Source organism: Argentina anserina, chromosome 4 (genome assembly GCF_933775445.1).
Source record: "Argentina anserina chromosome 4, drPotAnse1.1, whole genome shotgun sequence".
Taxonomy (NCBI): domain Eukaryota; kingdom Viridiplantae; phylum Streptophyta; class Magnoliopsida; order Rosales; family Rosaceae; genus Argentina; species Argentina anserina.
In genome coordinates, this window is record NC_065875.1 from 5,405,994 (window position 1) to 5,423,161 (window position 17,168).

General features: G+C 36.5%; 2 protein-coding genes across 2 annotated transcripts in view; one reads left to right on the top strand and one right to left on the bottom strand.

The window, feature by feature from the left end:
- The first annotated feature begins 7,315 nt into the window (after positions 1-7,315).
- LOC126790098 (transcription factor bHLH35-like) overlaps positions 7,316-17,168 on the top strand; it is a 129,624-nt gene continuing 119,771 nt past the window's right edge. Inside the window, exon 1 of the mRNA XM_050516233.1 lies at positions 7,316-7,320. The gene's annotated coding sequence lies outside the window, so the exon portion shown is untranslated. The remainder of the gene's footprint in view (positions 7,321-17,168) is intronic.
- Positions 11,983-12,588, bottom strand: LOC126792060 (uncharacterized). Its single transcript, XM_050518561.1, has one exon. The coding sequence runs from the start codon at positions 12,586-12,588 to the stop codon at positions 11,983-11,985; it is 606 nt and encodes a 201-aa protein (XP_050374518.1).

Consider the following 17,168-nt stretch of genomic DNA (forward strand, 5'->3'; position numbering starts at 1 on the left):
TGATATATATTTGCCAATATGGGAACCACCAGAAAATATTTTTGACCTCGGGACATTCTATGAGTAATCTTAAAAACTCCCGGACGAATAAAACCTGCATCATTATTCGGGAATGCGAATAAACAAAGCCAACACGCATAAAAGGCAGAGAGGTAAACAGATTCCAGGCTTGCTTCTTCTACGCGAATTGTGAAAGGTCTTCCGGAGTTCGTTGACGAATCCCCGGAATGGCGCCAGATGGATTGTGAGTACTAGCGGGCGCGTCCTTCTTATTTTGTGTACTCTTGGTGGGAAGTCTCTTGTATCTCATCTGGCCTTTGTACCAATACCGTATCCACGTAGTTATCTTCACGTTGCTAGCTCTCTCTCTTGCACAATCTATGATAAGCAAGAAACAAATAACGACAGCTTTTGGGGATGCGAGGCTCTCATTCTTTACTCATTGCAGAAAACTCATCAATGGGTGGAATGACTTCGTCATAAAACCTTCTAACGATAGGGAAGCCTCCAATATGCTCAAGGTTCAAAATAGATATAGACATCTCCCTTTGCGATGTGTGCATAGTGTTTGTAGCAGGGCACCAATATTCACAAAAAGCTCGCACAATGGGAGCAACACGATCATAGCTGAATAATGACACAAACACTGCTCGATAGAGGCCCGTCTTTTTGATGTGGTCTTTGTTTCGGCTTAATACATATTATACCCACTCCCAGTAGCACTTTGTATAGGTAAAGTCGCCGGTAGTTCGAAACGCACCCCATCGCACATAGTTGTTGGATAAAGAGTCGTTAAGAAGCTTGAATAACACCTTAGGAGTATCTTTGTCACGATGTACATACTTCAACATCAAAACGTCTGAACTTAGCTCCTCGTTGCCTGACTTGAGTGGTTAGAAGCTGGCTACTTGGCAATTCACTGCGTAAGTCCACTGCGAGACGGGAGTTGAGCTGCCATAGAATGGGGCTCTAAAGGCGAATGACCCAGTGAGAGAGGGATATACAGATAAGGTGGTGCCATCTTGTTGCTCATCTTCAACATAGTCGAGGATAGTAATCGTCCCGTCCTTGAAACTCCTGAAAGCCGCCATGCTGAATGTGATGTGTAAAGCTTAAAACGCTTTTATTGAGTGTTGTCAAGTCTATGAAATGAGAGCAGTCAAACGATTAAGTCATTTACGTTCTTCAAATCCGCTAGAAATCAACGTGTTTCGAAAGCAGTCAAATGGCTAGATTGACCGCGACTCTCAAATTGTTATCAAAATTATACAAAAAAATATTTTTAAAAAAGAAGATCAAAATCAGACCATAATACTCTCCTAAATAAAAATAAATAAATAAATAAATAAAAAGAGATTGAAAGCAAAGATCATTAATCAAGCCAGAGACCTTTCAACCGAGGTAGGTGCCTACACGTGACGAATGATTGAAATCTATGCTCCCACAATCGTACCCACTGCTTGTATACATTTATGTATATATGTATGCCTTAATACTACTAGAACAATGACTGGTACTACAATGAGCCCTAACCATGATTGTTCAATGCAATTACTGGTACTACGCGTCTGCTCTGTTCTCACTACCCATTTTCCATCAGTCTTATCAATCAAGAAATAATATTGATTGTAGACACACAAAACAATCATGAAACAAGTACCGAAGATGATGAGTCCAAACAAAAGTGATCGGAGAAGCCAAACAAAACTCACTGTCACAAACATGAAGACCCAACAAATTTGAAAACCTCTTCCTTCCTTCCAATCTGAGACTGCCGCAAACCCCCTATTCATCTTCATCATCGGTGCTCTAACTCTTCCTTCACCGATCACCAAACTGTGAATTAATGAATGAATGCTTGCAATTCAAGAGAAAAAGGTAAGAGGTTAAAAAGTGACTGCAGTTCACTTTCAATTTGATGGCCAAACACATCATGAGCTTGGATCCTGGAGAACCAGAGACAGCATCTCAAGAAGTTGTATGTTACTTTCATGAAGGGTGTGGTTTCTGCTCCATTGAATTTACCAGGAACAGCTTACAGAAAAGCCTTGGAGTCTTGATCAACCATTATAAGGTTCATTGAGCGCAAAATGGAAGAGAGGGTGAAGGAGGGAACTGAAGAAATTAAGGTTGAAGATAGAAACTGAACAGCAATGAGCAATGAATGAAATGGTTTTTTCTTCTTCTATGTGTTGAACTAGCAGATTAAAAGGGATTAAATAGAACTTTACATGACTATGATCTAATGAACTAAACTAATATATATGGGACATTAGCCAACATCTAAGCAGGATAAAAAGAAAAGGAAATACATGGAGAATTTTTCAACCATTATAATTATTTTTTATGATTTTTCAAAGATTTCAAATCATTTAAAATTTACAAAAAATAAAAAAAAGACACGCAGCGCGTTGGTTGCCACCTATTTGTCTTCCTCAATTTATGTTTTGATTTTTAATTTGATTTCGCAACTTTAAAAATTCTTTTAAATTAGTTCATATGCCCAAAAAGTTCCACAAAACTTACTACACATTCTCAGTAGTGCGCTCTATCTACTCAAATAAAATTTACGAAAAATTACATTCGGATAACACGACCTCCCTTAGGAAAAAAAAAAAGAGAAAAAAAAGAGCTAATAGTGTTGATCAAGACCCAAACACTAGCGAAAACTGATAAATTTTCTACCACAACTAAAGTAAACTATGACGATGAGGTTAAATGTGTGTTATTGACGAGGTCATTCACGTTTGAGTATAATCGCTTTAAAATGTAATAGTTTTGTTTCAAACCTATTATAAAGGTTATAATATAAAGGTCATACGAGATCCAAAGTGAACTAAATTTGTACAAGGTCTCTAAATATAATTAATGATCATATTGGTTAGTGACGATTATTTCCAAAACGTTTTTTTTCTATATTCTCTCTTCATAATGTCAAAAAAGTTGTTAAGTATACTACTTTTAATTTTAAAATCCTTTTGTTTGTCTGTTTGTTGTAAAAATTTTATTTTTTAATTTACAAATATGTGATGAAATGAGGCATATAAACAAAGTAATTTGTCTTTCTTGAAAAATTGGCCAAGTTAAATAAACTTATTGAGTTGGTCATTGGTGGGACGCGCGAACGTCACAAAATTAACTTTGTAAAATGTCATCGTTAGTATAAAATAAGCATGAATCGTTCAGTCCAGGGAATTGAAGGGAACTCTAAACTTTTAGTGTTAACAAATAATGGGGGGTTTGAGATTGATTATTAACTACTAAAATAAAACCTAAATTACTATTTACATGATCGACTTCTCTTTACCAAACTAAACCAAATTCACAAATGCACCACATAATTACAAGTTTGGTTCTATCATCCATTCTAATTCATCTGATTACATACTTTTAGACACCAATACAATTATAGTCTTAGGTTAACATCTAATTATGCAAGATTTCTATTGGCGTTTAGGTTGACTTAGGGCCTCACCTAAATTGCATGCAATCAAATTTAACAACACTTAGGGTAGAAATCAAACAAGATTACATTTAAGCACCAAATCTTTGTTGGAGACATGCTTCACGGTTGAGTCACTCACCATGGGGTACATGTAAATTTCCAGAATTTTCAACTTTAATTAACACAAACCGAACCTACTTAGGACATGATTCGATTTGTGTCAATATGGATGATGAAGATAGCACTCAAGTACAATCTTAGGGACTGCATTCAAGCACTAAATTTGTATGCACATGTCTGAAAATTATCTAAGAGCAAGTAAAATAAGAGTAGAATACAACAATAGAAATACAAACTTAAATAATTATAAGAACACATATTCGACATAGTCTCAAAAAAATATCAAATACAATCTGAAAATTCTAAAACAAATACATAACCAATACTTCCACATAAACAACTTACAATCTTCATAAACAAAGAATTGTAGATTAACACAAATAAACGAAGCCATGAAGATGAGTTACGAGAATCACACGGTGTAGGAACCTTAGAAGTACGGCTGCAATACGTTAAACTCGGTGGAGATGATGATGGTTTTGGGGTGGACGTCTTGGCTGATTTGTGAGGGAAGTTTATGGTGGTGTTTTGGTAGAGTTTTGGCTCTTGAATGCTAATGAGAAGTGATGATTTTGTTTTATTAATGATGTACTATTTATAGAAGAGTTTTGGCTCCTTGAATATTATACCTTGGACTTTTTCTCCTCAATTTCTTTCACTTAATTTTGTCATTAGTGAGTGCAATCTCCTTTAATAAATTCTTTTTTTTCCTTTTTAGGTTTCACCTTTTTTTTCTCTTGCATTATCTCTTTTTATTCTCTTCATTTTTATTTCTCTATTTTTCTTTCACTTATTTTTGTCATTGGTGGGTGCAATCTTCTTTGATAAATTCCTTCTTTTTCTCCTTTTTAGGTGTCTCCTTCTTTCTTTATTTTTCTCTTTTGCTTCTTTTCCTCTATTTTTTTCTTCATTCTAGCTACACCATCTCATCTTTAAATATGAAAATAATAAAAGACAAGAATAAAGACAAGTAAGTTACGGAGTAGGAAAGTACGATTAGGAAAGTTACGGAATAAGAGTTTCAGTTCAAGTAGGATTTTCCCAAATTGTACGTTTCCTAGTCTAAAAATGATTCCTAATGCAAGTAGGATTCTCTATATATCACAAATGTTATAGAAATGCCGATTAATGAAGACTTCTAATTTAACTAGGTTTCATAGTTACACAAGGAATCATATTCTGTGTTTTCAACCTGTTTTAGCACCAAAATGCAACCAACGCCACCATAAACTCTTAACTTGACTAAATGACTCAATACTCCAACAATAAGAGCCAATCAAAGTACAACTAGAGGTAAAAACATGTTAAGAACGTCACACAAAGTGCTCTTATCAGTCATTCACGTTTGTAAATACATGGATTTCTTTTTTTAGAAATTCTCAGAGTGTCAACTCTTCAAATTGAGGTTACGTAATTAATGTACATGTCCATACTAGTTCGTAGTCATTCGTGGATTAATTTTATAAGCTACGTATTATTTTGGATTAAATACTTGTGACACCTTATACTTTAAGTGTAAAAACAGTTTTTCTTATTTTTAAATTTAATTAATCATATGTGCTATCAAATATATATAATTGTAATCAACACCAATCATCAAATTAATTGTACACATATTATAATCAATTGGATAATGCCTAAAATGACATGTGAGTGTCAGTACTCAAATCCAGTTAGAAACTTCTTCTATATTATGATGCTCTACAAACATACTTTGATTATTTTCTGTAACGACCCTAAAATTTCAAGCTTAAAAACTCAAAATTTCAAAGTCGTTAAACACTAAACAATTTCAATGAAATCGAAATCATTTAACAGGCACAGCGGATCATCACTGAGTTCTCAATACAACTCAGAAAAACCAATTATTACAACCCAAATTTATAATTCAACATTACATAAGATGGAAATGTAATAATCCTCACAATCTCTCACAAAACTCACAATAAATTCACACCAATTCTCACACTCAAATCCACGCTAGAAACCTCACCACAAGCAGGATACGAACGACTTCGAGTCTCCGGAGTCGTCACTCGATCTCTACTAATCAACACCTACCGAATTATCCCCTACACCATCGAATTGGTGCACCGGGATTGTAAACACAAACCCGGTAAGCTTATAGCTCGTATGAGTAAAATGAAAATATAATTCGCATATCAATATATACGAAAATCACAAATCAACAAATATAAATGTCCTCAGGAGTCAATGGACAGCCCATCTGGTTGTCCCTAAAACAATATATGAAATGGAAGTGCTCATGAGAAATCGGGCAACCCTTCTGGTTACCCAAAAACATCTATAATACGGGTACTAATGAACGCTGGTACACATCCGTTACCCCTCACGTAGTACACCGCTGATATTGGGTAACCACCCGCTACCCAATATCCAAAACAATCTAAGTACTCATGAGCCGATAACCACCCGTTACCTCACATGCAGTACTACGACAGACAGACTAGAGCTCTAACTGTATCGTAACTTTCGCCCGGCCAAAGGCTAGGTTCCGACTTGCCAAACATGTACAATAATCTCACATCATATTGTACAAACATCAAGTCCGAAGACAAATCAATATTTTAACAATCTCCATGTTAAAATCACGTACAATAATCTCACATTATATTGTACAAATCAAAATCACATGCTCGATAAAATCTTGTCATCGAAATGACATCATCACGATAAAATCATAACAGTACATTATATAACAAACTATATATATATATACTTATTTACCATTTATACAATATATATATAATCCACTATATCGTATACGTGTCATAATTCGTAAACACGTCCGAAGACAAAACGTTTAACAACACATATTAAAATCACGTACAATAATCTCACATCATATTGTACAATTTAATTCACATGCTCGTCATATAATTCTCGTCATCGAAATGACTAATTCTAATGAATTCATAACAGTATATAATATAGCAAACTATATATATAAGTACTTATTTACCATTTATACGAATATATATATATATTCCACTATATCATATACATGTCGTATTTCAATATTTAAAACTCTTGCAAAAATCTTGAATTCACCGCAAGGGTAGATTCGTAAATATGTGAGATTTTACTCACCTTATCGACTCGAGCGTAATTCCACAATTTCCATAGATAATTTTTTTCCTTGATTTATCCATCACCTTGAAAAGATAAGAAAAGAATTTAGAAACGTTTCGTAAACCTTTAAATGCCGAAACAGTAATAATCAGTTACTGTTCAGTAATTTTCAGTTTTACCAATTTACTGTTCACTGTTACTTTTCACTATTTACTGTTCACGTATTTACTATTTATGTATTAATATACAAATACACATCCAATACGTATCTCTGTACGAGTACATACTGTTTACGTATTTCTGTACGTATAAATACTATTCAAATGTACGTACTGTCTCAGTAAATAATAATTACCGAATTACCCTTCCAAATTTACTTTTACCTTTACTAAAAGTAATTTACATTTACATTTACCGTACGTAAATCATTTTTTTTACATTTACCGTACGTAAAAATAAATTACAAAATTACCCTTTTCGGAAACACTGTTCACGCCGCCGCACGTGGCGGCGCGTGGGGTGCACGCGCCACCTCCGGCAGGCCGCGCGTGGCCCGGCGCCACTCACTGTGGTTGCGCATGGGGCCCACGCGCCGACACCAACCAAAGCGCGTATGACGCCACCGCCACCCCAAAACCATCCTCATTTCTCCCCTCTTCCTCCCTCCGGTCCTAGGCCGCCCCTACGCCAACCCACACTACCACACGCGCCGCGTAATGCGGCGGTAGTCCACCCTCATCTCCTATCTCCAATCTCTACAAAAATCACAAACAACCAACAATTTTTCAATCACAATCACTCAATCAGTCGATCCCTTACCTCAATCGGACCCTTGGACCGTCAGATCGTCGGAGGAGGGCTTGAGATGCCGGCGGTGCCTATCGCGATTTTCGATCGCCAATCTTGTCACCGGAGGCACTAGGGGCGAGGAGAGGTGGTGGTGGTGCAGTACCTATTCCCTGGTCTCACCAGCGAAGTGCTTGGACATAGGGAGAAATCGCGAGGCTTCGGGATGTCGCGTGGGAGCTTATGGCGGCGAGGTGAGGAGCGTCGTGTACGAGGGTCGCTCGCGGTGAGGCTTGCGAGGGTCGAGGATGTAGCGGTGCCTGCCATGGAGGACTGGGCGGCAAGATTGCAGGTGAGGGTTTTTCGGGGGAAAGGGAGACTCGGGGAGAGTGAGAGAGAAGGAGGGAGGCGCGGGCGAATGAAGGAAGTGGGTTTTCTGAAAATGGAAACCCTACTTCACAAAGTTTCCTTTTATACCCCCCTCTAAAATCGGAAACTAACTTCCGTCGTTAATAACTTTTACGTACGACGTCCGATTCGAACGCGTGATGCGTCCACGAACTCGTATCGACGAGCTCTACAACTTTCGTGAAGGAAGTTGTTGCAACCGAGCGACGGAATAAAAGTCTAAATATACGTTGCGGTAACGTTACGTTTTTTAAATTAAACGTTCCGAGAACGTTTCCGTTTCTGTTTCGTAATTTCGCAAGAAATCAAATTCATTTTAATTGAATTTCACAACTTTATAGAATTCAAATCAAACCAAATATTGTTTTGAAAAAAATAGGGTTATTACATTTTGTACAATGTTAAGACAAGAAAGACTTCTACTATCATAACCATAGTTTGATGCAAAAATAGTTTCAAATTATTTATTTCCAACTTAATGTTAAGCAATTGTCATTAATTCTCCTCTTACTGCACAAGCAAATTAACAAAATTTCCAACAATTGGCTTAGGTGCTCTGACCAAAGGAAGAAAAAAGGTTAAAAAGTAATGTTTGGAACTAAACCTCTTGTTGTTTGACAAGAATTAGATTATAATTGGAAACATAGTGCAATTACTAGAAAGAAAGTTTTCAAGCAATGCATTCACTATCCTTCGCTCTGAGTTTGAGTTTTGAAGCACACCTACATGAGGAGAGCCATTCCATTTTACTTGTTTTACATCTGCTCTAAGTTCTCGCAAGCGTTAAACAAAATTACACATAACTTGATAGGGAGCAAGATCGTCATTCTCTTGTTTACAATTTATTTGATAATTTGTGTTGATTACAATTATATATATTTGATAGCACATATGATGAATTAAATTTACAAACAATAAAAACCAAATAAGAAAATAAAAAATGCATAAGAAAAGAAAGAAAAAAATCTGATTTGAATTGGGGGTATTCTAGATATTTTAACGGCTTAACGGAATTTTCTTATGGTCAACTAACGGAATAGACAACTGTTAAAAAAAGAAGGACAAAACTGTTAAAAAATAAGAGTTAAAGGATATACCGAATAAATTTGAAAATAGAATGACAAAACTGTTTTTACACCTAAAGTATAGGGTGTCATATGTATTTAATCCTATTATTTTATGCGAAAGTAAAAAAAACTTAGAATTTAGAAAAATTATCTCTCTTAATAAAAAAAATTGTTTGGCAAGATTCTAGCCCTTGGATATAATTCACATCTCACGGCCCAGCCCTTGTTTTCCTTTTTTTAATTTTCTTCTTAACATTCTAAACTTAGCTTAAATATCCTAAGCCCTTAGATGATTTAAGTAGGAATTAATCCTTACCGTCTAGAAAGAAGTAAGCATTAGTCAACTGAACAAAATTAGGTCAACTCTCTCTTCTTCGAGAGAAATGCCATTCTTGTGCCTCTCTCTGCTCTGTCTTCTCCCCAGCGCAGCTCCGTTTCCGGCCACCAATTGGCGACGAGTCAGGCTCAAAAACTACTTCCAAACAGTTTTTTTCTATTTATGTCTTCAATTATCACATGCATCGACCCTAAAAATAGATCGGAGGAGAAGAATCCGACCCATGTTCTATGCAATTCCGGCCAAAACTCTTGTTGCCGGTCACTTATTCTCTCGCATGAGCTAATAATCTTCATCTCCTCTGCAATACCTACATGCTTATGTACTTATTTTCTCAATTCGATAGTTTTTTATCCAAACCTCATTCTGGGTGTTTTGCCATGTCGGAGTTCTTTATTGGTCGTAAGTTTCTTCGACTTCCCGGTGATGTCTACAAGATAAGTTTGCCTTCATAATTCTGGTTCGCATATACCTTTAATTTCATGGATATGTGGTAGAATCGAGATATTTACTTTTTCGTTTTCACTGCCACCGCGTCCTCCGTCACCTGCAACTTTCTCCAGCATTGCTTTGGAAGAGATGGGTACTGAACTAGATGAGAGAGGGAAATATTGAATAACTTTTGTTGGCCGAACTTGATTAGATAAGAAAGAGGGGTAAAAGACGCCGGGGGGGGGGGACCATAACTGCTTATGTTTTGAAACAACAATGATTGCACAAATGGAGCGTGGTGTTCAGTAACTCACGAAAAAAAAAACTTTTTTAGTCATTGACCCAATTTTGTGGCTGTTGTGCTGCCACATCAATAAGATTAACTAAAAATGAACCTTCACCCAGTGAAGCGAAGAATTTTCGGATGCAAGGCGACTCTGCCACAACAAAGTGAAAATGTTGTCTGTATCCTTTTTTTATTCCTATTTTGTTATAGGTAGACATTGTGTTGTAAATAACAAAAGAGTTGGGATGCGTATTATTCTTACATTTTACTAAATACATGGCCCCAAAATTCCGAAACTACCTTAATCAAAAATGAAAATTCATAATTAAAGAATTAAGAGCATGTTAATATTAAAGATTAATAATAAATGCTTTTTGTACATAAAAAAATATGTCTCGTCTCATTTTTAAAAGGGAGAAATTTTAAATACACACCCTAAGTCTCTAAATACACACTCATACTCAATACACGACCAATTTAAATTCTCATTCCAATACTTTTACTAAATACACCACATAAAAGTACTTAAAATACCCTGAGATTAAGAAAATCATCAAATACCCTCACTATATTGCTATATAAGGCTACTATTTAGTGTGATTAATATATTGATTAATTTACATTGAAACATGTTGTAAATGTTCATGTCGATTCATTCTAAAACATCATAGGTAATTTATGTTGGTAACTGTTAGTTCTTGGGAATAATTATAGATCTGCAAATGTTATTCTCATATTTTTCATATATGAAAATGATAAACAAAATAAAATATAACACACACACACACACACACACACATATATATATATATACATCGTCGATCATCAATGTATTTTGATTAAGAAAAAAAATGAAGAAGATGAACTTTTTGTTTTTAGAATGTAAGAAGATGAAATTTAATGAAATGAAAATTCTAAATTTTTGTACATGAATTACCTTGTTCGGAATCTATAATAGAATTTTCTATTTTTGAGGTGAAAATTAAGGAATGAATTGATTATTTGGATTAATTTTCAGTCAAAATAGATTCTAAATTAAATTTTTCAGAAAATGTTCTTATTTTATTTGTTTCCAAAAGTAAATATTTTGTCTTTGATTATTTAATTTATTTTTGATTTTCTTAAGTTTTGCATATGCCTATTTTGGTCATTTGACATTCATGCAAAATGTTATTAGAAATATAAATTGATAGGGATGTGTATTAAGTGTTTAAGGGTGTGTATTTAAAACATCTTTTTTAAAGGGAGCATATAAACTCTTGATACATTTTATAATTGTATTCTTTTAATCAACCTCAAATTGCTCCGTTCAATGTTGGTTTGTTAACTTTATTTTTAAGCCTTTCACAATCATGGGAAGTCTATAATTTGTTTTTTTTAATATTGTTTTTGGAATTGTTTACTCGGGTTAAGTAATAAAAGCACCCATGAATAACAGGTGTATTTCAAAGTACATTAATTATTAAACATGACTTAACTTCCTTTTTTTTTGTCAAGGACATAACTTCCACTTGTAATAGTTTTCAAAAATAAAAATTCAATAAATCAAAAGAAATTAATTTTGAATCAGAAAAATATGTCGTATATATTAGCTACACATTGTTTGTACTACATACAAAAAAGTGTATTGCTATTTTTTTTCTTCTAGAAATGTAACATATCCATTAAATATAATATTGGTTGTATAAAAAAAGAGATGTGTATCTAACATAATGTAATGTGCAAATAAAATTTATCTCTTAGTTATTGCTCAAAACATTTATGATAAAGAACTAATAACTATTAAACACCAATTGAATAAGAGGAATATTTGATTGAACCTTTATTGTTAGAATTTTATTGACCAATATATATCTAATGGTACTACATAGCATGATATATCTTGGACATATTAACCTTTATTTTCGTAAGAAAATTCCCTTCAAAAATCAATGAGAGGTAAAATGCCCTCTCTCGAAGGTGATATGATTAATAGATTATTCAAAGATGGTAGATGAGGTGGCACAGTTTAGTTCCTTAATGGTGGAGATTCTCGAGGATTCGGACCACTAGGCACAACCCTTGAGACATGATATACTGGAGGTCGTTGAGGATTTGATCCTTTAGGCACGCGCGTTAAGACATTCAATGGTGGAGTTGGTGGAGACTCTAGAGGATCTGGGCCACTAGGCACAACTCGTAAGACATCCAGTGCTGGTGGTTGTTGTGGATTCGAACCTTTAGGCACACGCCTTAGGATATTAAATGTTGGAGGCTCTTGAGGATTTGAACCTTTAGGCACACGTCTTAGGATATCCAATGGTGGAGACGGTGGAGACTCTAGAGGATCCGGGCCGCTACGTACAAGCCTTAAGACATCAAATGTTTGAGGTTGTTGTGGATTTAGACCTTTAGGCACATGCCTTAGCACACTCAATGTTGGAGGTTGTTGAGGATTTGAACCATTAGGCACAAGTCTTAAGGCGCCATCAAAATTAGAATGAACCATAGGAAAAACATAACGACCATTAACATAGGAGGATAATAAGCAAAGACTGCACAATACGAATAAGTAAGTCTTAGCAAACTTCATTGTATTGTTTCGATGGTGATTACTTATGCTCTGCTTCGCCATAACAATCCTTTTTATAGGAGTTTTATGCATGTAATGTGATTCTTAAAAAAGAAATTATAATCACATTTTAATTACTATGATTTCAATTTTATTGAGAGTATAATATCTCTATATCTTTGGTATGTAATAATAGATATATTCTTTTATGTATAAAGTGTGATGGGCAAGATCATTATTGGCTTATAAATGTTTAATTTACCTTGTTCAATTGATTCTTTCATGCTCTTAAGGTATGAATCTCTAATATGTGATTATCATTACCTAATAAGTCTCGATTTTCACTGATAACATTGAATATTACAAATATAAAATGTCAATACGTACATTGGACTTGGACCTAGTTTATATATATATATAGTTTTATGGTAGTGTCATTTTATATAGGGCCAGATTTATGAACAATGGCATCCCCAACACATATATTCTTATGTTTTAGATACTATTATCAAAAAAAGGTAAAGTTGACATTTGCTACTTGAATTATTAGATAACGTAATGCAACTCATATCGATTGTATCATTATTGTTTTCAGATATATATTTATGTAATAGGATCACGCTGATGGGTAAACATTCAACTCGTAAGTACTCTTCCCTTTTTAGATAAATTGTATCAAAAAGTTGTAATATCTAGGTGAAGAAAAATCTTTTACCGGTCATAAATTTCATTAAAAAATACCTAACATAATCTTATAATATGTGTGCCAAGATGACAATTATATTTATAAATAGGGTATGGTTTAAGGGACACAAATTTTGATACGCGTTAGGAGCCATTAGATTATAAAATATTGAATGGATCAGATTCATAGTGTGAATGATGTCAACACCCAACCAAGTTGGAAATTACATGACATTACATATTTTTGTCATTAAATTGGAAGAAAAATGGTGTAGGCCTAAGGAGAATAAAACCTTAGCTTTTCTTTAACAATTATCAAATTAGTTGAAAATTTGCAGCGACTTAGTTCGGGGTCTTCTTTCGAATGTCATCCCTGGTAGCCCTCTGATGGTGGTGGTGTTGGTCATTGTCCCTAGAAAGCACTACTTACTAAAAACAGCTATATGGATTTTGATGGTTTTGGCTTTGTGAGGACAACTGGTTTCTAGAGCTGTGCAAATATTATCGTTCGCTTGATCTAGTTTCGGTATTCTTGGTTACTTCATAGCAGTGACGAGAGTCAACATCCTGTAAAAGCTAGGGTTCTTTTTTATGCCGTCTGTAGTGGGCCTCTTCCTTGGGTCTCAAGGAATTGGGTTTTCTACAGTAAACTTAATATGGTGGGTTGGCGCCCCAACAGTTGGTTAAGGTATCTTAAGGTCCAAGTAAAACTAGGGTTTTGGAGGTTTGATAAGAGAAAATAATAATTAGAAACAAAAAAGAAATATCATGTTCTTATAATTGAGCCAACAACAAATTGTGCCACTGCTCTAGTGACAATCTTCTTGGTTGCACTCACAATAGTAGTGTTATGCTTGACAGCGGTTAGAACCGCATGCTTGGATGGGAGCAGCTCCCTCCGGATTTCTCCTATGTGTTGAAAGAGTACCCAAAATCTCTGCATCCAATTCACAAATGGTTGAGGACTCCACACCAGAGGACGTCTAAAACATATAACAAGACATGAGTTCAACATCAAACACCAAGTCACAAAGACAATTTGTATACACATCCAAGCATTGGAAACCCAGCTTCCCACCAAATTTCACAACACATAAATATAAAAGAACATAAGACAATTAAGAACCTCACTGGTCTTGATAACGATCCCCTTGCGGATGAGAGATAAAAGCAGTGTCATTGGAAGTGCAGTGATGTTCAAGAAAATGCTTTGTTTTAGATTTTATTATTCATGGTAGAAGGAAGAGCAACATTGAAAGGTCATAGCTTTCAACACATGCTACATACACATGTACCTTACATTTGAATAATGCAGCTCCTTTTCTTGTTTGTTGTCTAAAAGGTAACTTATAGGAATATTTCGCTAAATAATAATGAAATTTTCTAATTATTGTTTTTATCAGTGATCAAGATCAAAGTTTCAACAAAGAAGAGAATATGTTGTTACAAAACTTTGGCAGTCAACAATCTTCATACACAAAAAATCGAATTGTTAAAAACATGAAATTTTGGCCAAGCAATCAAGAACTCTTAAAAAACAATATTATGTATCCAGATGTAACGAATGGCACGTTGCGAGTTGGTTTTCATACACTTACGAAGTCCACCAAATTAGCGAGATGTTTCTCAATTTTGAGACCCATATATCTATTTTCTTCATTCCCAACTTCAAATCCAAATACACAGCTTCACTGAAATTATCACACCACCCACAACTGATTCAGAAGATTCAAAAGCCCACTATATTAAAGTTTGAACTTGGTTATCAATCCAGCAATGATCTGCATAATTATAAGAGTACATGACCATTCTTACCCAACTGGAATATCTTAAACTCACTTGCACCACCGAAAATTGTAGGACTGAAATAAAAACCAATTAGATAGATTAGAATCCTACCTGAACGCAGTCCCTCAAAGATCTCAGATTGCTTTTTAATTAGTTCTTTTAGATGGACCGATTAAAAAAAGCAGAAAGAGAAAGAAATTTTCTTTTCAGATATCGCACGCTCTGTCCTCTGGAAACGAAGACGAAAGGAGACTGCAGAGCTCGACTTAGCTATTTTATATTGTGAGTGGAATGTAGTAGGTGTGAGTCTGAGTGTGAGTGGAATGTAGTAGGTATAGTGGAGATAGTGGAGTGAGTAGGTGGTTAGGATGAATTAGCCTATATATACCATTGTAATCTGTATATGAACAATCAATTCAAATTCAAGCAATTCAACTTGGTATCAGAGCATTGAGCTCTGTTTTTTTCTGGGATTTTTTCCCGTTTTTTCTTCCGGTCGGGTTCTGCCTCCATCTTTACCACCTACTGCCTCACCGGTTTTCCTTCCCCGCGCCCTCCGACGCTCTTCCCATCCGGCTCCCTCACGAGTCGCCCTGCTCCTCCGACGCCGGGCAAACCCGACCATCTCCGGTGATCTTCAGTACCCGACGACCTCCGGTTCGCACTCGACCCGAAGTAGTCTCTCCGCTCTTCGCCGCTGCTCGCCGCTCCTCGCCGGACGTCCTCAGTCGCCGCTGCTCGCCGAAGTATTTCCCCGATCGATCTCTCTACACCGACCCGGTTAGAGCTCGCCCTGGGCCGGCCCAAAAACCGCCCAGACCGACCCGGCCCGCTCTAGATCCGACCCGGTCCACGACCCGGCCAACAGATTCGACCCGGTCCTCCGACCCGGTACTCCGACCCGACCCGGTCCACCGATCCGACCCGGTTCGCCATATTCCGTCAGTGCATACTCACCGTCAGTGCAAATACACCGACGACAGATTGTTCTCAATTTTTGTTTTTGTTTGCTATCTTAATACCTTGTTTCTTTTCAATGGGTTCTGGACACGAAACTGAGGGTTCTCAGCTCCCGACCTTTGAAGTATCTGTCAAAAGTTCTGATAGTGGATCATTAGGGGGCACCAAACTGAACGGGACCAATTTCCGTAAATGGAAACGACTCAGGACTGCTCATCTTCGAGGCATGAACAAGATGGGACATGTAACCGGCATCACTAAGGCTCCTAGTCCTGAGGATATTGTTGCCTATAACAAATGGAACGACGACGGTCTTGTCATGTCCATCTTATGGAAAGCTATGAATGATGAGATAGTTGATCTGGTGGAGGCATGTGCCACCGCACAGGTAATATGGGAGACACTAACTGGCTTATTTACTAATGACTCTGATTTCATACAGGTTCATGAGTTAATGTGCACAGCTTTGGCCATACACCAGGATGGGCAACCGGTGGCGCACTATTTCACCAAACTAAAGAATATTTGGGCTGAGATTGATGTGAAACGTCCTTGCATGATTCAAAATCAAGAGGATATCATTTGGTACCAAAAAGAGAAGGAGCTTGAACGAGTTCACCATTTTCTGAAAGGTCTTGATGCAAAGCATACCAGTGCGAAAGGCGAATTGCTCCGAATGACCGAACCACCTAACCTACTCACCGCTTTCACCTATATCCGAAAGGATGAGTCTCAGCAAGAAAATATTCTTCCGGCACCGGCTGTCATTTCCAGCCTTACTGTTCATGCTCGATCTTCGGCACCACCCCTTCCGCAAGCAACTTCCGCTCCCCTTCATCGACAAGGACCACCACTAGGTTTCGGGAATCAGCCCCGCCCTCCTTGCTCTTATTGCCATGACACCAACCATGCTCGTGCGACCTGTTGGAAATTATATCCACATCTTAGGCCCAAAAGGCCTAATTATCGTCCCCAGGCAAAAGCAACAGCAGCTCTTCACTTAGTTCCGGAACCCGATATCTATGGTGTGGTTGGGCAGGATCATCATACTGCTGGAGGAGCACCTACCGCATCCATCGTTGGCCGTGGTCAAATTGGTATGGCCTTCAATATTTCTCACTCTGTTAGTTCTGATACCTGGATTATTGATTCTGGTGCATCTGATCATATGACTTATGCCAAATCTTATTTTACCATATTATCCCCTCCAC